Consider the following 14,375-nt stretch of genomic DNA (forward strand, 5'->3'; position numbering starts at 1 on the left):
CGCCTTTGTCGCATATTCAAGGTTGCTTGGGTAAAGATCCACTTTAAGCTCTTATGGTCGGTTATAAGTCGAAACTTCCTTCCCAATAAATAGTGTCTCCATAGCTTTAAGCATGAATGATTGCCAACAGTTCGAGATCATGGGTCGGATAGTTCTTTTCATGAACCTTAAGCTTACGTGAGGTGAAAGCTATTGGTTTGCCTTTTTGAGTTAACTCTCTTCCAAGTGCTATTCCAATAGCATCAGTGACAACTTCAAAGGCTGGATTGAAATCTGGTAGCTTTAGACATGGGGCCGTAATCACATATTACTTAAGTTGGTCGAACCTTTCTTGATGTACTGGTTCTCAATTGATCCTTGCTCCTTTCTTCAAAAGGTCTGTCAAGGGTGCGGCGATCACTGCATAATCTTTATAAAGATTCTGTACCAGCCTGTGATTCCCAAGAATCCTCTAAGCTCACTTACATTAGTTGGCCGAGGCCATTCAACAATGTCTTGAACTTTAGCGGGGTCTACTGAAATTCCTTCTTGCGAAACAATAAATCCCAAGTATTCAATCCTTGGAGAGAAGAATGAACACTTTCTCATCTTTGCGTATAGCTTATGTTGTCGAAGAATGTCTAACACCTTCCTTAGGTGAGCTTCATGTTCTTGTTCATCTTTTGAGTAGATTAGAATATCATCAAAGAAGACAAGGACAAAATCATCTAGGTAAGGCCTGAAAATATCGTGCATCAATCTATTAAATGTAGCTAGAGCATTAGTCAGACCAAATGACATTACTATAAATTCAAAATGGCCATAATGGGTGTTGAAAGCTATCTTCAGAATATCTGATTCCTTTATTCTGATTTGATAGTAACGAGATCTTAGATCTACCTTTGAGAAGACCTTAGAACCATGTAGCCTGTCTAACAATTCATCGATTCGGGGTATAGGATAGTTGTTCTTAATTGTTACCTGGTTTAGTCCTCTGTAATCAATGCAGAGTCGTAAAGTTCCATCTTTCTTTTTTTGAAAAAGTACCGGCGCTTCCCAAGTAGATTTGCTTGGTCTAATAAATCCCTGTTCTAGAAGTTGACGAAGCTGCTCCTTCAGTTCAATTGCCTCAGGTAAGGCCATTTTGTAAGGTCTCTTTGACACGGGCTCACTTCTTGGGTGAGAATCTCTGTCTCATGGTCAATTTCCCGGGTTGGAGGAAGGGAGATAAGGTCTTCAGGAAAAATATCTGAATATTCATGAAGACAAAAGGGTTTTGTATCACTTGAATTTGGATCGACCTTATTCAACTTGACCACAAATACTTGTTAACCAGCTCTCATACCTTTGAGTAGAAGATTTGCCTTCACTAATTGAATCTTTGGGCTCCCACTTTTCCCTTTTACATATTAAGCTCGGGAGATCGAGACGACCACGACCGAGACACAGGAGCACACTCCATCGACGGAGACTCCAGCAGAAGATCAGAGGCATTCTAGCAGGACACCTAGAGTGCCATTGAGGGCCTATTCTACATTTCACATTTCACATTTCACACTTCATTTTTCATTTTTCACATTTTACATTCAGTACTTTTTGTACTTGTACTTCGGACATTGTATTAGATCACCACTTTGTATCTGATAGTCTCATAGGTCATTTTGGTCTTTTTGAAGACGTTAATATATCATTTCATTTCATTTCATCTCTCTCTCTCTCTCTCTCTCTCTCTCTCTCTCTCACACACACAAGCTTGGTGATTGCATGAAAGTGAACTTTTTGAGAAATAATAAAACGGTAGAAAAGGGTGTGAATGCTTGTTCTTTTGTTTGCAGGCAGGTCAAGAGAGATTTGCTCCTCTTGTGAGGTCATACTATAGAGCAGCTGCTGCTGCAGTGCTAGTATATGATATTACCAGGTCAGTACAGGTTTGTGTGTGTGTGTGAGAGAGAGAGAGAGAGAGAGAGAGAGAGAGATTTGCTTTTATTTCAACAAACAGGCGGGAGACATTCAAGCATCTTGCATTGTGGCTAAAAGAGGCCTGGCAGCATGGATCTCGCAGCATGGTCGTCATATTGGTAGGAAACAAGTCTGATTTGAAACGCATGCGAGCGGTGAGCACGGAAGAAGGACAACAGTTTGCAAAAGAAAATGGACTGATTTTCCTAGAAACATCGGCCAAGACAGCTGAGCACGTAAATGAGGTAAACAAACACACACACACACACATACACACAAAAAGCATGTAGGCACACACAATGTATTAACACTAGGGCTGTGTGAACAAAAGCCACTTTTGTGGCCGTAAGAAACTTTTTTGCGAATTCTTGTTCTCATATACCAAAGAAGATCTTTCAGCGACTTTTTATAGGAAGTTGATAAAAAATAGAAAATGTTGATACACTCACAATGTATTAACTTTCCCTCTTTACAGGCTTTTATCTATACAGCGGAAAAGATATGTCGAAAGATCCAAGAACATGAGATCATGGCTAATCAGGTAAATGGAAACATGTACTGAAAAGTTTATTTGATGTCCTTATACTGAATAGGGATAATCTTAAGGAAATTCTGAAGTTTAAGGCAAGGTCAAGTCTTTATTCTGGTAAGGTTTACGTCACAGCACTCCAGATAGGTTCCCCTAGTTTGTTTACATTGGAAAACTAAATAAAAACGCGAGAAACAACGATTTTAGAAGATGGAAGATGACAGAGGTAAGAGAGAGTTGAAAGCTCAAATGTCTTTTCCATTACCTATTAACCTCATATAGCTCAAATGTTAAATGTCTCCTCTTCTTCTTCTCCTCCTCCTCCTCCTCTCTCTCCCCATGTGTGTGAAAAAGGTCTCCTAGTGTAGTCTATTTTTAGGTTCAATGTCCAATATACTCTTGTACTGATACTAACATGCAAAATCTTGTTGCAGCCTGGATCCGGTATCGTAGAAGAGACCAATGAGACAACTCTACCAAAGGATATGTCATACTACCCAGCGTCGAGGAGGTGTTGTAGCTGAGTTGCAAGCCACAAGGAAACTCCATTTTGGGGGCCTATCAGATTGGAAACTCCGTTAACCATGGTACACACAAGGATAGAGAATTTATTGTGTTCTTTTTGGTAACACATAGGGAGAGCTCAATTGCTCCATCTCAAGGTGTTCTGTAAATCAAAACTCCGTGCTATCCTTGTAAATATTTTTAGTTAAAGAACTTCACTATATAGCTCTCATAAATATTTGGAGAGGGTGCCAAGTTAGCCATTCTTTTTATACAAATTAAGTGTAACTGTTATATTTGAGGCCATTTTTCATCACTCCATTTGTAATCAATTTGCAATTGCCATTAACCTTACTTATTCCCACCATACAAGAGTGCGAATATGTTGCAATAATTATGTTACCAGTAGTAGTAGTAGTAGGGGGTACCAGCTGATGGAAATTCATGAAATCATGGCATTAGTTAGAAGTGAGAAAGGGAAGGGTCTACGTTGGAAGGAAAAGTTGAAGAAGAGAGGAGTAAGCCACTTGGAAAAACCTGTGGCTCTTTCCTTTTTCATCCATCTCTCTCTCTCTCTCTCTCTCTCTCTCTCTCTCTCTCTCTCTCTGTGTGTGTGTGTGTGTGTGTGTGTGTGTGTGTGTGTGAGAGAGAGAGAGAGAGATGAGCTCCACAAGCGAACGAGACCGAGCGATTGTTGTAGTTGCCTGTAGACATCGTTGATGCCGATGCCACAAGCGAGCAAGAGGATGTGAACGACACACATCTTGAGGCCGGCATGGATTCGATGAGTGCAAGTGAAGGAGATCCTAGCAAGACGTTTGAGTGCAAGTGAGGAAGGGATGTGACCTGTGGCCTCACGCGATTGGAGAGAGAATTCACTGGGAGATTGCGAGTTTGGGTCGTTGGAGAAGTGTGCCTTGTTAGGACTGGAGCAGCTGTGGTTTGTGGTGTCACATAAGATGATGGAGAAGGAGGTATTGGGGGTAGATCAAGGCAACAAGGCTGTGAGGTGACGATGGGGAGGTTGGAGGCGATTAGCGCAGAGAGAAGCAAGGCCGTGACCTGCGAAGCGAGGGAATCTGAGGGAATATGTCCACCTAATAATGGATTTTATTTTACGTAGAGCCAGTATGTCTCATTAGTATGGGTGGTCGATGTTGAAAAAAGATAATTTTGGTCGAATGTTGGGAAGATTCCGTCAAGGGCGGGGGTATGTCTCATTAGTATGGGTGGTCGATTTTGAAAAAAGATAATTTTGTCGGATGTTGGGAAGATTCAGTCAAAGCCCCCCCCCCCCCCCCCCCCCTCGCCCACGTGGCTCTTTGTCCCTCGTGCGCCACCGTTGCAAGGAAAGGCTACGTGTGTGGCTCTCTCCCTCTCCCTCGTGTAGGTGCCTTCACACAACCGACCTCCTTGTCGCTCTCTTCTCTTTGTGTGTGTGTCGCGAAATAGAGTTGTGGGCTCTCTCTCTCTCTCTCTCTCTCTCTCTCTCTCTCTCTCCCCAAACCAAGGAGACATGCAGGTAGGGTGATTAAGGGAGGGTAGAGCAAAGAGGATGAAAGCAAGCAGCGATGGAGCAAGCGAGGGAGGAGCTAGGTCGCTCTCAAGCTTTAGGCACGCAGAGACAGGAGGGGGCAGAGGGCCGAGGTAGAAGCAAGGGGCCACAAAGGAGCAGGGTGAGGGAGGGCGACAAAGCTGCGCGACTAGAGAGGGTTGATGGGACACGTCGGTAGAGGGGATCTCGAGAGAGAATCATAGGCCTTAGATTTATGTTTAATGATAAATATTCTAGAATAGATTCTTAACAATGGTAGGGAGAGATTATTATGTGGTATCCTATAAAGGTATGTATTTTTTAGCGTAATTATCAATTTCCATAATAGACAAGATTATCACAATGGCATTAAATGAATTATATTCATGCATCACTTTTGGCACAATTTTAGATTGCTAGTGTTAGGTCATTTGAAAAGAGGGTGTTTTGTGTGCAAGAGGAAGGCTACTAGTTTTGGATAGCTTCTTCCAGAGTCTATGAAGTATATGATATGATGTGGCTAAGCTTGATAAAAATTAAGTTTAATAAATTCCGTTTACAAATTCACTTCTAAATGCTATCTAGACTTGAAGGTGGAAAAGCTTACAAAACTAAGAGAAATTTAGTATACAAATCTTAAGATATAGTCAGTTTATCCATGAAACTTTCCATGTGCAATCTTTTCAAGTATCTTAAAATTTTTTTATTTTCATCACTGCTCTTGGAAGATTGGGATTGACAAAGCCCCTATGAATCACTCAAAAATTGTAGAATCCATTGATTCTCTCATTCCTGAAGTTCCCAAGGTGGATGATATTTCTATACCAAAGTCTAGTGTTGAGCAACTTGAGCAAGCTTGCAACAAGAAATAAGTTCTCCAACAATCCAACCTACTTCAAAAGAGACTGATACATCTGCTCCTGAGCCATTTTCAATTGTTGCTACTTCATCTAGTGTATATGATGATAAATCCATGCTTACAATTAGATTGGATTTAAATGGTCTATTATTGAAGCATACCCCTCAGACATCCTCACACAACAAGTCAATGCAGATAGATTCAAAAAGATATAATATACTCAGACCAAGTTGCATACAATTCTTGAAGACTATATTACAGAGATTTAATGTTGCAATCTGGTCGACAGCTACTAGGGACAATGTGCTTCAAATCCTTAGAGCGATAAACAACTTAACTAGGGATACATTATCTTTCTTTGCAGTTTGGTATCAAGAAGGTTACTACACCACTCAAAGCCAAAAATTATTTAGACCTGACAATCCAAACGTTGTGGCAATGTTCAAGCCTTTGGCCAAAATTGCCATGGGGTTTGAATGTGATCTACAAAGAACAATGCTTATTGATGACTCTCCTTTACAAGGGATGTATTTCACCTGAAAACAATTTCATTTTTCCACCGCAATTTGATGGTGAAAAAATGGTTGACATTGTGATCTTGGGGGAGCTGCTTCCCTACTTGTTTCACCTTGATGAGAGAAGGGATGTGTGTGATTTGATTTCTTCTAATCGTTATGGACAACTTGAAGTGACAAATAATAGTGAATACAAAGAAATCATAGAGTATTGGAAGCATAAAAATGATGTTTGATCAGCTAAGGTGTTCTTTACAAGAACAATACCACTTGCAAAATATGAAAAATTGGAGTGAGCAAGTGACACAAGCCACTGCAATGAAATTAGAAGACAAGAAATATTGGCAAAGAAAGGTACACCCATTGAAATCATTAAGGGACCACAATTGATCTCTTTAGCTACAATCTTCTAAAGCTAAATAGAAAAAAATCTTAAGGTACTATTGAAATGTCTTAAACCTTGATACACATGTTTGAACATTCATATCCATGGTATCTAATCAGTCTTTCTTTTTATTCCTTCTTGCAGGTTCTCACAGAGGGTGTATCTTGATGGAGCTGGATCAATAAAAGTTTTGATATTTTTTCTCAAAAGAACATAGCAACCATCTAGATTTTTTTTTAATCAATTTTGAGAGTTGTTTTCTCATTGTGTGATTGTAGAAGTGAAAATGAAGTTAAGCTTCTTCTTAAAGATCGCTAATTTTTTTGTCTTGTAAACTTTTCAATTGTAATTTAAAGTTTTGTTAACATTAGATTGTGCTTGTTTAGTTTGGGGAAAAAAGTCAAAGATTCAAGTATCATTGATTGCCTCATTTTTCTAGAGTTCTACTCCATCAAGAAACTTTAAATCTAACAGTAACCAATTAAGACTCTTTTGGAGCCTATATTAGACAAGTGGTGGACCTTCAAAAATTTAGTATTGAATTAAAGATTAGCTTAGACAAGTGAAATTCCTTCAAATCAACACTTGAATTTCCTACTTAGATCATTTATTTGTACAAATGAAAGTTATTATTCAAAGTTCCTTTAGGCTAACACATTAAACACCTACTTATAACCTAATTTGGATGATTAATGAGTGCTTCTCATTATGTTTCAATGAAGACTTCTTTTGACTTTAGATAGTCACTTTTTCCAATTCTACAACATATCATAAATAGTGGGAAAAATCACTTTGTATGCTATAAGATAATATAGTTTGGACCAATGGTGTCACATAACATAGGTTGGGACCAATGGTGTGAGATCCTCTTTCCTTTCCTAGCTTGGTCATCTGTTGAATCTTGATTATGTTTCAATAGAGCTTAGCTTGGACAAGTGGTGGATCTTGCTTCTCTCCATGCTCCAATTGTCTGTAGCTTGGACAAGTGGTGGTACCTGAGAATAACACTTAGCTATCCATTTTGAGTCAAAAAAATTTAAAAATGTGGACATTCCTTTTGTCCACTTTTGAATGAGCCTCTAGTTTGGACAAGTGGATCTTGAAACCAAACCCCCAATGCTATAGAGAATGATGAGAGAAAGTACCTTCCATGCTATAACATAACATAGGCTTAGGTCCCTCTATCAATTTTCCATGCCTAGCTTGGACAAGTGGTTGACCTTGCTTCTTTGTATATTTCAATAGAGCGTAGCTTCGATAAGTTTGAAATATTGCTTCTATCTATGATCCAATAAACTCTAGCTTGGACAAGTGGTGGAACTTGATACCGAAGCTCATGTGCTAAAACATAGCATATCTTAATAGAGAATTAGTGAACCTTGTAGTGGTTTCTATTGCTTCATTTTGACATTTGGCAAATCTTGTTTCTCTCCATGTTCAATGGAGCATAGATTAGACAAGTGGTGGGCCTTGCTTCTCTCCATGAAGAAAAAATTGGACATATGGTGGGTCTTAAAACTAAAATCTATATACTACAATGGAATATAAGTTAAACAAGTGGTATGCCTTGAGATCAACTACCCATGCTACGAGATATGATAGATTGGATATGTGCATAGAAAAATCATTTAACCTAGCCAAGGGAAACTAGTAAAAGGTCCACCAGTCAATCTCAGATCCATTAAAGACCTAGTGAAGTATGAAGACAACCAAGGTATACTTAATCCAATTGAATCATGAAGAAAAACAAGGTACAACACTAAATAATCCAAGGTATAAGAAAGCAATTTAAGGTCCGCCACTTGTTCAATCTATACTATGTTATAACATGGGGCTTACAAGATCTATAAGTTTTTTGACTTGAAATCCTTAAATTTTCAAGAATCAAGAGAGGCAATGCCCATTAACCATTAGCTACGCATTGAAAACTTTTTTAATGTCCACCACTTGCCCAATCGTAGATCTGTGAAATGCATTAAGAAAATCAAGGTCCATCACTTGTCCAAGGTTAGCTCCATAGAAACATAAGGATAAACAAGGTATCTCATTTGTCTAAGTTGGGCATGGAGAATCAACACAAGATCCACCACTTGTACAACCTTTGATATATCGTAGATGGTAGCTATAAGGCTCACCATTTTTCCAAGAGAAGCTTCATTGAAACACAACAGACATATACCTTGGGATGCAAGGTTACCGTCATAGGTTCAATCTATCATCTCTATTAGCATGGTAGGTTTGGTCTTAAGCTCCACCACATGTCCAATCTTTATTTTGTTGTAATATGGCAATTTGGTTTTCAAGCTCACCACCTACCCAAACCCTACTTCATTGATGCTTGAAGAGAAGCAAGGTTCACCACTTGTCCAAGCTATGCTTCCTTAAAACACATAGAGAGTAAAGTCCATCACTTCTCCAAGATTTTTACTATGAATGACTACAAGGTCCACCCCTTTTTCAAACTATCATCTCTAATAGAATGGACACGCAACTAATATCCAAATTCCCCGATGTATTGATCATAGAGAGGAGAATGGTCTACCAGTTATTAAATCTTCTTTCCATTGAATCATAGAGAAGAGGAAGAAGAAAATTTTAACGTCGTAGGAAACTATCCCAAGAGTCTTAAAGATCTATCCGCAAACAAGGGGAGTGATGAACTCAAGACCTAAGAATTGGGCTGAGTCCAAGTTAGTCTAACCGCAAGTGGGTGACAGCAGCTAAACCACAGCAAACCACAGCCTATCATAGTAGAGGAAAAAGAAGATCCACCACCTATCTTGTCTCCATTGATCATAGAGATGAGAATGGTCTACCAGTTATTAAATCTTCTTTCCATTGAATCATAGAGAAGAGAAAGGTCCACCATCTATCTAAGCAAAGCTTCATTGAAACATAGAGATAAGAAAAGATCCACCAACTATCCCAACTAGTTAAAAAAACCACTCTACAAGGTCATTACTTTTCTAGTAATCCACTCTATCTTGTATCATGAAAACTTTGGTTTTAAAGTCTAGCAGTTGTCAAGCTAGGCTCTAATGGAGAGTGGAGAGAAGCAAGAGCCACCACTTATACATGTTAAGACCTATTGAAGCATAGAGAGAGGTGGTGGACCTTAATTTTATATATGCTAAGATTGAGTACACATTAGTCAAAACCCTGTGTTACAATAATCAAGATTGAAACTTTATTTGACCACTTGCACAAGTGGTTATGAGTTTTTCTTTTTTTATCCAAATGGATCTTATATTGAAAATTTGGTAGACTTGAGACCTAAGCACCCATTCTACAGTAGAGAGTTGGTTAAGAACTTATGCACTTTTAGCATACCTTTGATAAGTAGTACTTACTAGTTGACTTAGATCTAGTTGAACTTTATTGAGACTAAGCGAGAGTGCGACATATTTACTTTCTTTCTAGAAAAGAGTATGTAGATGGATTTTTCCATCTAATATTACCAATTGATTTACAATGTAAAACACACATCTATTGTTTGATTGACATTGAATGTTCTTGTCTTTCAATTTCAGAGTCATTATAGGAAATTGGATTGGCTATATGCATGCATGATTTGAAGAAAACTATTGAACTACCCAAACAACCTCATCCAAGACCTTGTCCAAGTCTTCAACCACCTCCTTATCACCTACAACTTCCAATCAAGGACATCAAAAGAGTACTTATCTTGGATATAGAGCGATTGCTGCTCAAGAAAATTGAAACAAAACATGGAGATTCTATGCCAACTTGGGCTCAACACATGCAACTTGTGGACAATAAAGATGCATTTTTTCATGTGGTGCGACTAGACGTAGAGATTTTTTGAATATTTGTAGTGAATACTTTGAGCTAAGGATATGGAATTGCGATAACTTAACAAGAGTGCATGCAATACATCATACAAAAATGCTTCCCTAAACATTATACCTGCTTATGAGTAGCAAGAATTGTCGAAATCCAAACATCATGCTAGGATTAAGAAGGGTTTACCACAAAAATTTGAGTCATATTTAGAAGATGTTTGAGGATGTGGAATCAAAGAATACCCTAATTTTTTTATGACACTCCATATAGGGTGATCTGGAACATACCAGGGACATGTCTTATATTTCCAAAGATGTGGAGACAAACATCTGGGGAACGTCAAAGCTTCTATCAAGAAACAATGATGCCATGGTTGGCAGGATGGTTGTATGCAAGAGACATGAGAGATTATACCTACAACACAATTGTGAATCAGCCATGTGATTTTGAGATAAATTATGTACTTGGTGTGTATTTGTCAATGCATTGATTAACAATGCGTACACCATTTTCGTCTACATCTGTTCTCATTTTGCACGCCTGATGTGACAGCTCTATCAAGTCTTGCAAGCTAGCTCAGCCACCTGGGAAGCTAGACTGAGGCAAGCCAATAATGTGGCCACATTCTAGGGTGCCATAGGCATTTGCAGCCGCTCCGACCATCTATCCTAAAATTTAGCCTAAAACTTAGGAAACTCAATTTTTGCATCTATGCGTTCCTGTTACTCGCTCTAAGTCAAGTGGAGCATGTCTAAGAAGTCCTATGAAGATTCAGCATTGTCGCCACTGATACTCGCCTTCCACCATCTCACCTGCACCATTGCCTCTACCTTTGTCTGTTAGCAACAAGCTAACCTGGATATCATTTTTTGGAGCTCTCATTGTAAAAACACTTATTATTTTGATAAATCGAGAATATAATAACTCCTATTTTCCGGATAAATCTTTGTAATTGATGAGCCGAAGCTACAAGCTTCCAGATTGTATCAACCTGTCATTACCCATCTTTAGTTAGAGCTCCCAGATTATTAGTTTTGACCACCAAAAACCTTGGCTAAGGTATAAAAGCCAATTTTTGTAAGTTATTTTCAAGTTTTTGGATAATGAAATACACAGCGTGAGCTAACGGTACTCACTTCTCTCCTTCTCGCGCTTCCTACTCCCTCTCCGGTTGTCACATTGCAGTCGCGTCTGTTACGTTGCTCTACGCATTGACGTAAGCATTTCACGACATTTCGTAGCTTTTGGCGTCGCCGACCCGCTGCCTAATTTCATCATAAGTAGGAATTTACACTTCAAAATCAAAAACTATGTATAGGCAAGGTATTGGGGCATCATTGCTAAGCATTTAGATGCATTCTGGGTCAAAAACGACTAGGTCAAAAATCCAATGTTGCGATTTTTGTACTTGACCTAAAGTGGGATTTGAGACCATAAGCATGTGTGCATAGGTCTTATAAACTTGTTCTAGAAGTTTCGTTACGTTTGGATGTCATTTGATGCTGTAACGGATGTGATTTGTTTATCGATGAGCGATTGGCTTTTGGTGATTTCAATCACTTGAGTGTAGCTTGAGTTAGATGCGAGTTGTTTGTTGTTTTCTGAGAGATTGACAACCTCTTGTAGCCTCTATGCACTAGTCGAGTCAGCTTCGTCCCATGGATTGACAATTTAATCGTGGTTCTCGCTAAATCTGCAATAAGATAGGAGTGAGGTTAGACACCCGCGCCACATTTGTGCCGCTGTCGGGGATCGAAGAGACCTAAACTAGGAAAAAACACGAGCGTCTTGTGAAGTTACCTTTTTCCTCTAGGATCTCCTAGAGTAAAAACTTTCTTTTAGAAACCGCATAGCTTAAGATTGTCGTCTTTTGCTGTGTGGAGGTAGCTTGGAAGTAATCGTACTTACTGAGTGCGTTTAGGATTGTAGAACTAGATTAGAATTTTGAAAATGATTGATGGACGAGACAAGTCTTAAGATCAAGGCTCAGAAGACCATTAAAAAAAAAGAAAATGAGTGTTTGTGGACACTTTCTACAACTCCATTGCAATAGAACCTAGGAGTAGGGTAAGTAGAATTCGATGTGGATCTCAGAACATTGCTCTCTCTGAAAGAATCAATTGTGAGTTTTTGTTTGAAGTTGCAGAATTTCAGGTCTATGGCCAGAAATAGCACGAAAAGAGTGCCAACCACTCAATCTGACTGCCAATCACTCAATCTGACTAGAGGGTATGTTTTAAAAGCTATGTGAACCAGTGGGTAAGCTCAAGGACACATTGAGGTAAAAATTTCAAGAGTTTGCAAAGACTCAGATTATTTACTTTTTCTTGACATTTTAAGCCAAATTAAGTTTTGACTTGATTCATAGGCTTAAAATAGCTCCTGAAAAAACTGTATATTGAAAAAGTGCAAAAAGATGTTCATTTTAAGCCTGAAGTAAATAATCGCAATTATTTACTTTTAGCTCAAAACTGACCAATGTTCATACCAGTGACTCATTGCATGTGTACAATGAACTGTTATAAAGGCACATAGAATTTGGATCACCAAATTGACCAAAAACTGGGTAAAAACTAAAGTCTGTACTAACTTTTGGAAGCTTGAGTGTAAATTGGGGAAACAAAATGTCCAAACTCAATGAAACTTGATTCATAGGCTTATATTGATGTGATAGACATGTGTACATGCTCAGTCGACCAAAAAGATGCAAAGATTTGCCAGAAGTAAATAATCACGATTATTTACATCTGTCCCATTTTTCAAATTTTTTACCAAGTTAGCATACCACTAGCTTTACCATGTTGTAATAAGCCCACAAACCAATTTGGTAAGATTTGGATCATTGGATTGAAAATTGTGACCAAATCTGCAAAGTCTATCTGCGGACACAAAACTAATGACCATTTGACCAAAAAATGTCCAAACTTAATAAAACTTGGGTAGAAACCTTAAGTTGAAATGCTTAACAGATCTGTGTCAAGATTGAGACAAAAACTTGCAAAAAATTAGATAGAGTAAATAATCGCGATTATTTACATCTGCTACAAAAATTAATAATTTTGTACATTTGAATATACCATAAGGTCAAGCATATCAAGTAGACTACACAAATCAATTTTGGTGAAATTTGAATTACAAAAGTGAGACTTAAGCCAGATTCTTAAAAACTGAGTCTGCGGACACGAACAGTTGATAACTTGAACAAATTTTGTCCAAATTTAGTGAAACTTGTCCAGGGATCTTAACAGGTTGTGTACTTGGCAAATCAAGCCAAAACGGTATAAAAAACTGAGAAAAGTAAATAATCGTGATTATTTACTACTGCTACATAGCGACACCAATTTTGACTTTTGAACTTGTACAGTATTAGACCAACATAATACAAAGCCACCAAAATTTTTTGTGTTCAATCGGATCCAAATTGGTACATGTTCACGTAGTTTTCAGGTTGCAAATTAGTCCTTTGATTTTTTTGCAAAAGTGGAATCTGAAAGTCTCAACTGCTGACTCCCATAGCTCGATTTGAAGTGATATACATAGACCAATCGCAATAGTTAGAAAAAACTATACAATCTTTGTGAAAGAATAGCTAACTTGATCAAAATTGGTACAAGAATCAGGTTGCAGTCAAGGAATTAGTAGCTTGACGGAAATTGCAATCAAGTCATGTGGAAGAAATTGACAACAAGTCAATCCGACGGTAAGTACTCTATCCAGGGCATCACAAATCTATATGAGCCTTAGATCTAGTCGTATACTAGGAAACCAAGTCATATTTGGAGAAACCTCCAATAGAGTATCCACTGAAGAGAGTGTTAATCAAGGCAAGCACTTGGACACTATCCCTGAAGAAGTCTCGGACACTTTTTCAGAATCAACATCTGAAATGTCTTCCTATTCGACTCACTCAGTAACCGGAACGACAGTGCGCTACAAACATATACTCTCATTTTATAAGACTAATCACCATGGAGCTCAGGTTTACCTGGATCCTAACAAAGAGTATGATATTTCCATTGATAACCATGGTATTGAGTTTGAAGAGGAGATCAGGGCAAACAAACAAGGAAAAATGTACATGGATAGAAATGGAACTCATTATTTACAAGTGGAAAACCCTGACGTGATAGACATATGTGGGTTAGAAGTGAATACCATAATTCCAGATATGGCAGCAAAAGAAGGACCACCAGCTTTAGAATTTGAGGGATACGATCAAGTTGATTTGAAGCCTTTGAAACGGCTTAGTATAGACAATCCTAGGATCAGAGTCTATTGTTGGGAGGATAGAAACGTCAAAGATCTTT

General features: G+C 38.4%; 1 protein-coding gene across 2 annotated transcripts in view; it reads left to right on the top strand.

Annotated features, from left to right (window-relative positions):
• Positions 1-3,325, top strand: part of LOC147423118 (ras-related protein RABB1a-like) — a 90,554-nt gene extending 87,229 nt beyond the window's left edge. For both annotated transcript variants that reach the window (XM_086501183.1, XM_086501184.1), the window contains 4 exons: positions 1,815-1,897; positions 1,979-2,183; positions 2,414-2,479; positions 2,902-3,325. In XM_086501183.1, coding sequence (XP_086357309.1) covers positions 1,815-1,897; positions 1,979-2,183; positions 2,414-2,479; positions 2,902-2,991 — 444 coding nt within the window. In that variant the 3' untranslated portion in view covers positions 2,992-3,325. The remainder of the gene's footprint in view (positions 1-1,814; positions 1,898-1,978; positions 2,184-2,413; positions 2,480-2,901) is intronic.
• Positions 3,326-14,375: the final 11,050 nt, after the last annotated feature.

Source organism: Adiantum capillus-veneris, chromosome 26 (assembly GCF_014529385.1).
Source record: "Adiantum capillus-veneris isolate H3 chromosome 26, ASM1452938v2, whole genome shotgun sequence".
In the NCBI taxonomy this organism is placed as follows: domain Eukaryota; kingdom Viridiplantae; phylum Streptophyta; class Polypodiopsida; order Polypodiales; family Pteridaceae; genus Adiantum; species Adiantum capillus-veneris.